The 13,800-nt window shown below is 42.0% G+C and overlaps 1 protein-coding gene across 6 annotated transcripts in view; it reads right to left on the minus strand.

Annotated features, from left to right (window-relative positions):
- The window catches only part of LOC139464060 (glycerol-3-phosphate dehydrogenase, mitochondrial-like), a 50,473-nt gene that overhangs the window by 20,580 nt on the left and 16,093 nt on the right, over positions 1-13,800 (minus strand). For all 6 annotated transcript variants that reach the window (XR_011653090.1, XR_011653091.1, XM_071245600.1 and 3 more), the window contains exons 3-9: positions 13,057-13,225; positions 12,038-12,162; positions 9,281-9,378; positions 7,183-7,346; positions 5,375-5,536; positions 4,599-4,743; positions 1,084-1,169 (exon numbers count right to left, since the gene is read on the minus strand). Coding sequence is in view for 4 of the 6 variants with exons in the window: in XM_071245600.1 (XP_071101701.1) it covers positions 1,084-1,169; positions 4,599-4,743; positions 5,375-5,536; positions 7,183-7,346; positions 9,281-9,378; positions 12,038-12,162; positions 13,057-13,225 (949 nt within the window). In the remaining 2 variants the exon portion in view is untranslated. The remainder of the gene's footprint in view (positions 1-1,083; positions 1,170-4,598; positions 4,744-5,374; positions 5,537-7,182; positions 7,347-9,280; positions 9,379-12,037; positions 12,163-13,056; positions 13,226-13,800) is intronic.

Genomic DNA, 13,800 nt, shown 5'->3' on the forward strand with positions numbered 1-13,800 from the left:
ACATTTAGGAATAGATTAGAGAACAATCAACAATTGAGCAGGAATTGTTTTATCAGCTGTCCCAAATGATGACAAAGTGTATGATATGTTTATTGGATGTGTAGACTTTGTCGAAAATGAAACACATGCAAAACATATGCATTATCTTGAGTGGACTGTTTAAGATGTGACGAATCATCACATGGTGCTGGCCTGTGGCAGAGGTACTATGCTGGCCACATGGAACTCTGGGTAGGAGAGTGTAGTGTGATGTCATATTACTTAATCTGACCAATCGTCACTGAGAATTGCTAAAATGTACATGTGCAAATATGGGAAGGTTGTTACACTCAATCTCTCAACCCTGATGGCAAATATTCCTCTTTTTTCATACTGAGGACATGTGAAGTCCTTGCATCAGAAATGCACATGGTTCCTTACTTCCAGCAACCATCAACAGTTAGACACAGCCATGGTTCTACAAGGTTACCATCACAACTATTGATTAACATCATCACATATCTAATGACAAGTTATCACCCTCATGTCAAAGGAATGGAGTCATTACAACTGATTCACTATCCAAAACTACAAACACCTTCCTACATGTCTACATGGCCCAGTTCCATGGAGTTTTTAGCTCTATTCCAGGGGACTCCAAGCTTGTTACATTGTTCAAGGCCGCATAGCAATACCCCAGTTATAAGAGAGCAGCCTGTAGATAACAAAGTTGGGACCTGACAACCCAGTGATTCGATATCGTGGTCAACAATTCACAACATTTTGGTAAGATGACACACAATCAATCAAATCATCGAGTCTAACCACCTGATCAGGTACACAGACTTATGACCAGCACAGGTTGCTGCGGATTCCTTACAATATCAATCACTTGATTGTCTGGTCTATTTTTTCCCGACAGCTGTCATATAATTGGAATGGTAAGACTTCTGCTCAAATCCCACTTATCCCAAATATATAATTAAAGGATTGAGTCGCAATGCATACACATTACTTTTGGACTGGGGATATGTGTGAAGTGTTTCCGCTGGAATAATGTCTAGTGTGGTGTTCTACAAGAAACAAGCTAACAACTCCTGTTACCTGCTAGTGTAACTTTCTGCCATGGCAAGAAGAAGATGACCCTCCCGTCACTGGTGGATGGATCAAGCAAACCCATACTCTCCGGACTGGAACACGTACAACAGGTGGTGAGAGAAGGGTTCTCAACTGGAACCTATTCAACATGGCTCATAGTAGTTTGTACTCAGCTTGTAGCAGAGATGTCAGTGGATGGTAGCGAGTATTAATTACACTGTGAGGTGACCCACTAAGTCAGCCAGGGCCGAATCAGGGCTGAGTTTCCTGGTGATCACCCACTTCTGTCAGAACTAATTGTCAACAAGTGTGGTACATGAAACTGAAGAATACCTGTCATGAATATTTGTAGTTAAATATACTTAGTTTAATTCACTACTCAGGCCACAAAGTTGCGACTAAATTGGTCGCCATCTAGTTTTGTATTTTGCGACTGGTATTTTCATGTCAGTCGCCATCTGGCTCCTTGTCTTTAATTAAGTTTGGCGACTAAATATCTCTTGTCATAAGATATTAAAAAAGATCGTTTTTAATACGGTAAGTGCAGTAACTTCAGCGAAAAAAATCGATATCAGAACATAATAACATCGACTAGATCACTGCAAGGCCGGCTATGTGTACTGTTTTCGCTTTCGATATGAAGCTCCATACCTGGAATGAAGGAAGCACTTTCTGTTATTAAGTAATGCACTAACGATGTTAAGAGTTGAGTACCCACGCATGCGCTGTATGACATCTGCCTAGGTGACAGCTGTGGCGGTCGTTTCACCGTTCAAAAACACAAAGTATTTTTCCATATTTGCGCAAGTCAAAACAACAACAAATCATCGTCAATCGGCAAATGATGAATACCGTATTTTCTTTAGTATAGTGCGCACCCCTCTCTAGCGGAATCAGTATTTTTTGGGGAAAAAAATTCGAATAGATCTACCAAGCGCAGAAAAAAAATTACACCATAGATATATCTACCCCTTTAGCGAAGTCCGGCAAACAAAAGGGTGATGAGAAACTTGGTCAGTACAAATTCGAAATTTGAGATAAAAAATCACCAGACATGTTGATTTACCGTTTAAATTGTATTTTTTTGTTCTGCTAGGCATTGTTTTATATCCAGGGATTAAGATTACCATGTGTATCTTCTCGTAAACTAAGCCGGACACAGCAATCAGCTGTACACACATTTTACCGGTGATTCAGTCAAGACACACCCAATGATATAACTTTACAGGGTTTTAATGCAAGGATCGGCAAAAATTGTATCTGAAACTATTTTTTTATCAGGAATAATATATTCCAATATCTTGTTAATTTAGATGCAATTTTTACTAAACATATTTGAAATAATAATAACCCTAAGCGAAGCAGCTGATTGCTATTACCGGGTATTTCATGGTTTTACATGGAACCAGTCTGACCAGTCACCGTCAAGGCTCCCGCGCACGTGATCGCGTGATCGCGTGATCGCGAGAATTACGTGTTGACACAGAATCGTCCAACAAAAACAAATATGACTTTAACGAGTCAAAGTATGGCATTTATGACATATGTATCCATTCTCTATCAACTAAAGTTTGTTTCAAGGCGTCAATAGCGGTAATCTGACCGTGGTTTCTGTTAATAACGGTGAGTTGTGCGATCTTCCGATCTCTTCACACATGATTTCACCGAAATTAATTAAAACAATATCAAAAGTAATTTTGAATAAAATTAATGAAATAAGTTACAAACATAAGTCCAGATATCTCAAGGAACACTTTTTATATTCAGACAGTGTAATTACATGATTAATTTGCGTACTTCAGTATGGATTTGTTGACATGGTATTTCCGGTGTTACGTGCTCAGGGTAATGTCTTTCCATGGGGGAAAACATCAAAACTCATTATTTCGTGTATAATGTGCACCCCCTTCTACACAGCTGTGGGTTTTTTTGGAAAAAAATGCGCAGAATACTCAAGAAAACACGGAATGCTTTGAATGGCGAGGCTGACACGGAAGTTTCATCGTCTGTCGACACACTCGATGAACCAAAACCTGCAACTGGCACTGTCAGATGATGTTACTGACACAATGTTCTTAAGCTTGTCTGATGGATTTACTGACACATGTCCTAAAGCTTGTCTGATGATGTTACTGACACAATGTTCTAAAGCTTGTTAGTCTGAAAAACTCAAAAGCTTCAACAACAGTTGTTTTTTTGTTCTTTTTTTCCAACGTTTTTATTGTTCCCAGAGTTGTAGATTAATACAGTATTCCGTCAAAGACATATTTCGGATTGCATAGAATGGCACAATACACACTTTAGAAAATTTAAGGGTTGGAAACAAACATTGTCCTATTTCAAACCAACACGGTTGCAACACACAGTCAGACTCAAACATATCATGTATCAACAGAGAGCTATGAATCAAATGCTGAGAATAAAGGTAACCATTTTTTGTTTAAGTTTTTTTTGTCATCCTTTTTTTCAGCAATAAATTTCTTGAGTGAATATATCTTTTTAAACAATTTTATAAGTATATCTAATTTCGGTTTGGTTCCTTTAATTCCACTTACATGAATGTGCCTTTTTCCCAATAAAACTATATGATTGATTAAAGTATTAGCGTAGTTAGAAGCAAACCAAATATGATATTTTGTCAATTTAATTTTTTGTGAAAGATAATTGTTAAGCCAAAGTTCGAGATCATTCCAAAATTGTTTAGTTTCATTACATTCCCAAAAGACATGGCTGACGTCCTCATTGACAGCATTACAAAAGCATTCAACAACAGTTGTTGTTCATGATATAGAACTGATTATTCAAACTAATGGATTTTTGTGTGTTTTGTTATGCAGAAGCTCAGTTAAATTACAAGTCATTACTTTCGGCTCCTTACATTTTGCCTTGGCTCCTTGAAATTCTATTTGGCTCCTTGAAAAAAATATTTAGGAGCCAAGTGGCTCCTTTGAAATTTTTTTAACTTTGTGGCCTGCTACTAACTGGACACACTTGATGGGTCACCCTTCTGTAGTAGTGTCACCTGTACTGGTCATGTATAATTAGCTGATTACCTGTAGTGGTCATGTATAACGAGCTAATCACCTGTAGAGGTCATGTTTAACAAGCTATTCACCTGTAGTGGTAATGTATTACGAGCTTTTCACCTGTAACGGTCATGTATAAAAAGAAGCTAATCACCTGCAGAGGTCATGTATAATGAGCTATTCACCTGTCGTAGTCATGTATAACGAGCTAATCACCTGCAGAGGTCATGTATAATGAGCTATTCACCTGTCGTTATGTATAATGAGCTACTCACCTGTCGTAGTCATGTATAACGAGCTAATTACCTGCAGAGGTCATGTATAACAAGCTATTCACCTGTAGAGGTCATGTATAAGAGGAAGCTTATCAACTGCAGAGGTCATGTATAACAAGCTATTCACCTGTAGTGGTCATGTATAACAAGCTATTCACCTGTAGTGGTCATGTATAACAAGCTATTCACCTGTAGTGGTCATGTATAACAAGCTACTCACCTGTAGTAGTCAGGTAGCACAATATGTACGCCTGAGCTGGGTTGGCAGATTTTCCTCACCTGGGGGTTGGACATTTTACGCAGGGAGTCCGTGTACGGCCCAGTTGCATTGATCACACACTTTGCTTTAATATCAAACTCTTTACCTGAAACAAACACGACAAGTGGCAGGTAATACCCACAACCAACATTCCAATTCCCACGCTCATCATGGCCGAAACATTAACATCCATTATCCAGGATTATATCTCCATTCTATAGTGATAAACACCATGGACCTATTCATTGCCATAGCTGCATAGATCCATAATGCTAAAAATTAAAAAAGAAGCTTAATAAGGAAAGCTGAAATATGGCTGATGAGGTGTCAACAGCAGCTTTGGTGGCAAATGGGTAAAGGATATTTATCAAAATAGAAAGGAAATACAATACACTGAGTAATCGATCTTAGTCAGTTAATGTTTACAAAATAATAACACTTTCAGTGAGTGAGTTTGGATCTGATGCTGGGTTGGTATTCTGCATATCAATAATCAAGGTTTGTCAGCTTCACGTGGGTGGGAAACCCGAATTGATGCAGGTTGTTTAACTTTTACACTTTTTGTTAAGCAACGACCACTGGTAGGATACTGACAGGATCATCATCAAGGCAGATCTGGTGTTGAGATGATAACCAGTTCATCCAGACATTAAAAAAGCTGTATGCAGCATGATGCAAAACCTTAGAGGATTGACCCCCTACAAACTTCAAACACTACCCTTACATGAGACACCTACCAGTAATTAAATCTTTAACATGAGCTCCACACACTGTCTCCTTCCCCTCCCCGTCCATGGTCTTGAGTAGATGAACGACCTCCGTGTGGTTTGTGAGTGCCCCGCCCATCCTCACTGCTGTCATCGCCAATGAAATGTTCATCCGGGCGTCGTCATGCTGACCTGTGGAGAAGGAGGGAAAGCCCAGTATAAGACTACGGGTGAACGACACGTATCACGATACATAGGTAACAATACGACACATATCGCGATATACATATTTACGTCAAATTGCATGGAAACTTCTTGACTATAAATATTTCGGAGCATGTACGAAAGGTAAAGCTAGTTTGAGACACATGTTTGTAGCTGCTATTTTTAGTTGTGTACTTCGAACATTAATTTCAACATTTTGCAATATTTGACAGACAAATATGCTGGGGATCATTAACTGAGTAGTAAGTAATATACTTTAGCAAGTGTATCACCTTGTATCAATACAGAAGAAAACGTATCGTATATCGTATCATTACATGAAAAGCTACGATGCACCAGTGTACAATGTATGGTTTCACCCCTAGATAACATCCACATGGATTTACCTTGGTCTCTATATTTGAGAGTCCTGAGGACTCTGGGTTATATATTTTTGGGTACCAAAGATTAAAATGGCATCCACTGCACCAACAGTAAATACAACACAATGTACATGTGATGTCTTATGCTTATTGAAGATGGGGGATTTCCTTGTTTGATGGACTGTCCTAACTGTGATTTCCTGGAACAACTGAAATAACAGATAAATCTATGTGCAACTAAAATATTATCAATCATTCGAGCACCTATACTCTGTTGTGTCAAATGGGATGCACAGTGAATTTTAATTGTGTCCTTAATTTTCATGTATGGAGGAAGCAATACTTTCCATCCTGTAAAACCCTGCATCTAAAACACGATCTCAACCATTTTAACATGATCATCATTATTCATAATGAAAACTTTTACTTGGACAAACAGATTTACAAAATGGTATTATATGGTACATTAAAAAGGTTTTGATATTAGCTGATGGTACATCTAGAATCAAATAGCATTTAACTCAAAGGCACACTACTCTCTTTCAACATAATTGTTACTACTGACATTATAGTAAGGTTTAAGAATCTATAAGAGAAGAGAAATAGAAGAGTATTATTTCTACCAAAAACCAACATGCCTTCAGAAACTATTAAAAATATGAACATTACAACAACACTTTATTCAGGCAACTTATTATTCTGGTCATGTGAAATAAATAATGTGCGGCAGAGAAATTTATTTTATGTCACATTTAGAAATATTCAAGCTACATTACAGTGGACTGAACCAAACCCAATCATGGAGTCAAACTAGTGGTTGACAGCATGAGCACACAATAGGCAATCACACATTATGAACACCTGCTCCTAATACTGATGTGCCCTTCCTACAGGCATGAGGCACTGGGAACCAGCCCTCAATCTCAACACAAGTTGGTTGGTTGGTTGGTTTTTTGTTTAACGTTGCACTCAGCAGTATTCCAGCTATATGACGGTGGTCTGTAAATAATCAAGTCTGGACCAGGCAATCTAGTGATTTATATCATGAACATCGATCCACGCAATTGGGATCGATGACATGCATCAACCAAGTCAGCAAGCCTGACCACCCGATCCCGTTAGTCGCCTCTTACGACAAGCATAGTCCCCTTTTACAGCAAGCATGGGTTGCTGAAGACCTATTCTATCCCGGATCTTCACGGGTCCCCAACACAAGTGAACACAGCTAAGGAACGTTCCTAGCCCACTGACCATCATAGTAGACCAGAGCACCAACAAGCCTGTCCTTCTTGAGCATGGGGAACAACTCCAGGGCCTTCTTCTTGGACAGGTAGTAGCTGGACTTGAGCAGCTGCTTCCCCGCCACCAGGTCGTACATCTTGATCCCCGCCCAGAAGTACGGCACCTGCCACCACCTGTCAAACACACACAGCTGTGTTCACTGTTGACACGGGTAAGTCAGTGTTAGACAGCGTGTCTGAGATCTGGTAGATCTTGAAGGACTCCTTGTCTTGTTGCCAACCTCCAGTTAAATGAGTCACTCGTCCAGTATGTGCGAAATGGTTTGAGTCTTGGCTCTTGGCATCATTTTCAACTGATTTCAGTGTTCTCATATGGACTATTATTATTAGCTGAAGTGACTAGACCAAACAGACTTTTTCTAGGCAGGGCCTACGGACAAGCTGCAGACAGCTAGTCCAAAATGAGCTGTGGACTTTGGATTAAATCATGGTGTCTACCCCTGTTAATCACTGACAAAAGTACTGTCAAGAAATTATTGGTCATAAACTCTGCGCTTGATTAAAGAAACAACAGTCCAGATATCTCTACCACCTCACAACCCACTCATGACTCATCTTCACTGATCCATGCAGGAACCACTGACTCTGTGGTCTAGTGGGTAGAGTGTCTGCATGGAGACCAGAAGGTCTTACTTGTATACAGGCAACATGATGGGGAACGGGTAGGCAAGATGTGGGGGCGATGTCACTTACTTGTATACAGGCAACATGATGGGGAACGGGTAGGCAAGATGTGGGGGCGATGTCACTTACTTGTATACAGGCAACATGATGGAGAGGGTCGGCAAGATGTGGGGGCGATGTCACTTACTTGTATACAGGCAACATGATGGAGAGGGTCGGCAAGATGTGGGGCGATGTCACTTACTTGTATACAGGCAACATGATGGGGAACGGGTAGGCAAGATGTGGGGGCGATGTCACTTACTTGTATACAGGCAACATGATGGGGAACAGGTAGGCAAGATGTGGGGTGATGTCACTTACTTGTATACAGGCAACATGATGGGGAACGGGTAGGCAAGATGTGGGGCGATGTCACTTACTTGTATACAGGCAACATGATGGAGAGGGTCGGCAAGATGTGGGGGGCGATGTCACTTACTTGTATACAGGCAACATGATGGGGAACGGGTAGGCAAGATGTGGGGCGATGTCACTTACTTGTATACAGGCAACATGATGGGGAACGGGTAGGCAAGATGTGGGGTGATGTCACTTACTTGTATACAGGCAACATGATGGGGAACGGGTAGGCAAGATGTGGGGCGATGTCACTTACTTGTATACAGGCAACATGATGGGGAACGGGTAGGCAAGATGTGGGGTGATGTTACTTACTTGTATACAGGCAACATGATGGGGAACGGGTAGGCAAGATGTGGGGGCGATGTCACTTACTTGTATATAGGCAACATAATGGGGAACAGGTAGGCAAGATGTGGGGTGATGTCACTTACTTGTATACAGGCAACATGATGGGGAACGGGTAGGCAAGATGTGGGGCGATGTCACTTACTTGTATACAGGCAACATGATGGAGAGGGTCGGCAAGATGTGGGGCGATGCCACTTACTTGTATACAGGCAACATGATGGGGAACAGGTAGGCAAGATCTGGGGCGATGTCACTTACTTGTATACAGGCAACATGATGGAGAACGGGTAGGCAAGATGTGGGGGCGATGTCACTTACTTGTATACAGGTAACATGATGGGGAACAGGTAGGCAAGATGTGGGGTGATGTCACTTACTTGTATACAGGTAACATGATGGGGAACGGGTAGGCAAGATGTGGGGCGATGTCACTTACTTGTATACAGGCAACATGATGGAGAGGGTCGGCAAGATGTGGGGCGATGTCACTTACTTGTATATAGGCAACATGATTGGGAACGGGTAGGCAAGATGTGGGGCGATGTCACTTACTTGTATATAGGCAACATGATGGAGAACGGGTAGGCAAGATGTGGGGGCGATGTCACTTACTTGTATATAGGCAACATGATGGAGAACGGGTAGGCAAGATGTGGGGCGATGTCACTTACTTGTATACAGGCAACATGATGGGGAACGGGTAGGCAAGATGTGGGGCGATGTCAATCAGGTTAGCTCTTTCTGCAAGGGCTTCCTTCACCATCCGATACTGGAGAGTAAATAATAATGTAAGTTAAAAAAAAAAGTAAAACATTAAAGATATTGGACCAGAGGACAATGTCACTGATGTCCCTGCAGTGGTAAATACTTGTCAGGAATAAATTTATGAAACTTGTGACCATGGACACTCAAAAAATATTTTTTTTAGAGAAACCTAAACTATCAAAAGATACCAGTTCACCACTTAATCTATTTATGTGCCAAGTTCGGTGAAGAAATATTGAACGGTTTTCGAGATCTGCTCTGGAAACAAGCACTACTGCCATTTTCAGTCTAAGTCAAAGCTGTTGCTATGGAAACTCATAAAATGTATTTTTTAGAGTAAAAATATCATTTATGCATATCCTGACTCATACTATTGCTTATCTCAACTCATTTCCGAAAGGAAGTGGAAATTTCCTAAACTGTATTCACGGAGAACAGAAAAAATGGCTCACATGATCGCACCCCTGGTCTGCACATGCGCACCGGAAACACATGACCAAGCCGGTATCCTGGTCACCCTCTCTTTTTCCTTAATTAAGTGGGGAAGCTGGGAGCGTGCTATCTGGATCTGGATCTGGATCTGGATCGGTTCTAATAACCCCCAGGGAATGTGATATTCTTCTATATTCTTCTATTTATTGTCACATACACTTCTCGTGGATCTGTGAAGGGCTAAGAAGACTGCCTTGGCTGCTCTGGCTGAATATTCTGATAGGTTTAACACAATATGTTCCATATGTGAAGTTTGTAGAGATCTTGCTTGGTGTGAAGATGTAGAAGGAAGTTTGGCCAGTTTGGGAGTTTCTGGGTTGGTTTCCTTGCCAATGTGACAAGCTCTGGAAACCAGTTTCTTGCCGGCCAATAAGACGTGACCAACATCAATAGTAGGTTCTTAGTTAGGACGATCTTCTGTAATATCAGTGCCATCAGTGCTGGTGGTTGGAATGCATAAACATGAAGTATCGCCCAGGATATCACCAGTTTGTCGACAGCCCAAACTGGTCCTGCCGAGACGAAGCCTCCGTCTGTTGAATCTGGTTGCAAATAGGTCCACTGATGGACAACCTGCTTCCCTTGTCACCATTTGGAATGCTTCAACATGGAGCATCCAGTCTGTTGGTGATGGCATGGATGGCCTTGATAGGGCTTTCGTTAGAACGTGTCTGTGAGCTTGTACAGTTGAAAGGTTAATCTCAGAAGGGCCGCAGATCTTGTCGTTCTATGGAGATTTTTGTAAAATGCCAGTTGAGTTTTCTGTTCTTAACATCCAGAACTTGTCCTTCAGCTGTGGAGCCCAATGCAATGAGCTATAGCTCTGATGACTGCCACAGCTGGTATTGCACCCTACTGCAAGAATGTAGGCTGCATGAATGCTGAAGGTTGTGTGAGCCCTTCAGGCTGCGTGTAGGTTAGTTGCTGTTTGAACTTCTGCTCCTTCGTGCAGGTTGGTTGCTGCGTGAACCTCTGAGGCTGCATGAAGGACTAGTCCAACATGTGTTCTGCAAAGATAGAGGTGTAACCACTGTCAGAGGTTGCGTGGAGGTCGTCAGTTGCGTGGAGGTAGTCAGCTGCGTGAAGGTAGTCGGCTGCGTGCAGCTATCCTATGTGTCTTCGAAGTAGACTTCGTAGACCCCTTCGTGAATGCCTTTACGGATGGTACAACAATCGACTTCATGGTGATCACATAAGTGTAGACATGTTCCCTCTTACTTGGAGAGGACTTTGATGGGGCAGAAGAAGAACTCTTCTTCTTCACCAGGGATTGAAGACTCTTCTTGGGATCAGAAGAAACAGCAAAAGATTTCTTCTTCGACCAAGTTGAGCCCTTGATAAGAGCATCAACGCTTATGCTGCCAAGGGGAGAAACTGTAGGGCTGACTGGTTGCATCTGCGGGCAGGGAAGATCTAGAGGAACTTTCTCTCTGAATTACTTCCTCTTACAGTCCATCTTCTTCCTTTGCACTACAAACAGGTACTGTGCAATTTCTTCTTCACCCAAAGGGGTGCAGAAACCACACCTCTTGTCTGTTGTCCAGTGTTGAGGGATGCAGGACGAACAGAGAGAAAATATTGAGCCAAATTAAAAAAATAATTGTTAGATATGATGAATAAAGATTAGAAGAATGTAAACCGAGCAAATCATTTAATGAAAAAGATTACAATTGGATTATAAAGGTCAGGAAGTTTTTCCTCAACCACTCGGTTGGTACAAACATGAGAATGTGACAAGTATAATGGCTTAGACACGTGTTTCCGGTGTGCATGCGCAGGGGTGCATTCGGGTGAGTTGTTTCTTTCAATTCTCCTGAATTCAGTTCAGGAAATTTCAACTACCTTTCAGAAACGAGTGGAGATAAGCAATAGTATGAGTCAGGATAAGGTAAAATATATTATTTTCAAAAGGTGACACATATTGTTGGGGATAACTTTATTATAATTCCAGCAGTATCAAGGTGTCTGACACAAGCAATGGCCTCACGCATTGCAGCAATGTATGGAATCTAGCTTGGGTCTTTGATATATAGAGCGAACTCTTTAACGAACCAGGCAAACCCACCTCCCTATATATACATTACAAAGACTGGTTAAAACATCATATGTCAATATAACGTTTATAAACTATTAACAATGATGTAATCTCTGTGCTGCCACTGGTGTTGTACCTGTTCATAGTCAAGGTTGAAGACTGCCTTCTGCAGGTACCGGACGCCGCCATGGATCAACTTTGTGCTTCTGCTGCTGGTTCCGGCTGAGTAGTCAAACTTCTCAACCAGAGATGTCTTCAAGCCTGAACATACATCACAACTGCTACAGAGTTGGTAGCAGTACATTACAAAGCCTCTCATCCCTCAGCATACATCTCAACCATTATAGTGACAGAAGCAACAGATAAATCCCATTACATACAGGCTCTCATCCCGGAAAATACAATACAAGTCTTTAGGTCAGAAAAAACATTTTACATTCACTCTCCATCTTTAACATCCATCTCCAGAGTGTCCACTTCACCTGGCAACAAGTCGAGTGGGCAACTCTAGTTACAGCATCTAGCGCCTAACTCAACTGGCAGCATCTAGTGCCTAACTCGACTGACAGCATCTAGCACCTAACTCAACTGACAGCATCCAGTGCCTTACTCAACTGACAGCTTCTAGTGCCTACCTCGACTGACAGCATCTAGCACCTAACTCAACTGGCAGCATCTAGTGCCTAACTCGACTGACAGCATCTAGCACCTAACTCAACTGACAGCATCCAGTGCCTTACTCAACTGACAGCATCTAGCACCTTACTCAACTGACAGCTTCTAGTGCCTAACTCAACTGACAGCATCCAGTGCCTTACTCAACTGACAGCTTCTGGTGCCTACCTCGACTGACAGCATCTAGCACCTAACTCAACTGACAGCATCCAGTGCCTTACTCAACTGACAGCATCTAGCACCTTACTCAACTGACAGCTTCTAGTGCCTAACTCAACTGACAGCATCCAGTGCCTTACTCAACTGACAGCTTCTGGTGCCTAACTCATCTGACAGCTTCTGGTGCCTAACTCAACTGACAGCTTCTGGTGCCTAACTCCACTGACAGCTTCTAGTGCCTACCTCGACTGACAGCATCCAGTGCCTACCTCGACTGACAGCATCCAGTGCCTACCTCGACTGACAGCATCCAGTGCCTACCTCGACTGACAGCATCCAGTGCCACTCCACATCCTGTGGCACCACCTCCCACCACCAGGACATCGAACTCCTCTGTGGCCAGTCGCTTGTGGATGTCCTCCCGTAGGGGCAGAGGTGCATTGCTGTACTGCTGCTGGACATCTGCTGCCAACACTCGCCCCAGCTCTGTCTGTAGCAAACAGAAGCAGTCCGTGAGTAGGTTGTAATGCTGCTTTCATCAGTGTCTCAACTGTTTAATTCCATGTCAGGAAAATGTGGATGGTAAGCTATAAAGGTGATGCAGGTCTTTACCACTTTGATGAAGCATGGGTATGATGCTAACAAACCAAGACACTGGGATATGAATGAATATCACAGGTTTCTGACATGTCTGACGGATGCAACTCTGTACAACAAATTGTGGCAACTTGGACGATTGGGCCATCTGTGTCCACTCGAACCAAAGATCATAGGATTGTGGCACAAGTTGGGTAAGGGACATAACTCTGCACGGCATATGTAGATCATCATCAGTTTTAACTCCTTAACATTAAGAAGTAATTAAATTTGTGATGCAGTTTCCTCATCATGAGGACTTACCAAACCAGACCTTAGTCTTAACAAGAGGCCCATAGGGCCTGTATCACTCACCTGGATATTTACGCAATCATGACAAAATATACATTTGCATTGTACATGTATATAGTACTGCAAATATTTCGTAATTTTGACTGTCAGCATTTAAAATGGGTGGATGGCAAATCT

The sequence above is a fragment of the Haliotis cracherodii genome, unplaced genomic scaffold, assembly GCF_022045235.1.
Source record: "Haliotis cracherodii isolate W230 unplaced genomic scaffold, xgHalCrac1.p SCAF_16, whole genome shotgun sequence".
Classification (NCBI taxonomy): Eukaryota; Metazoa; Mollusca; class Gastropoda; order Lepetellida; family Haliotidae; genus Haliotis; species Haliotis cracherodii.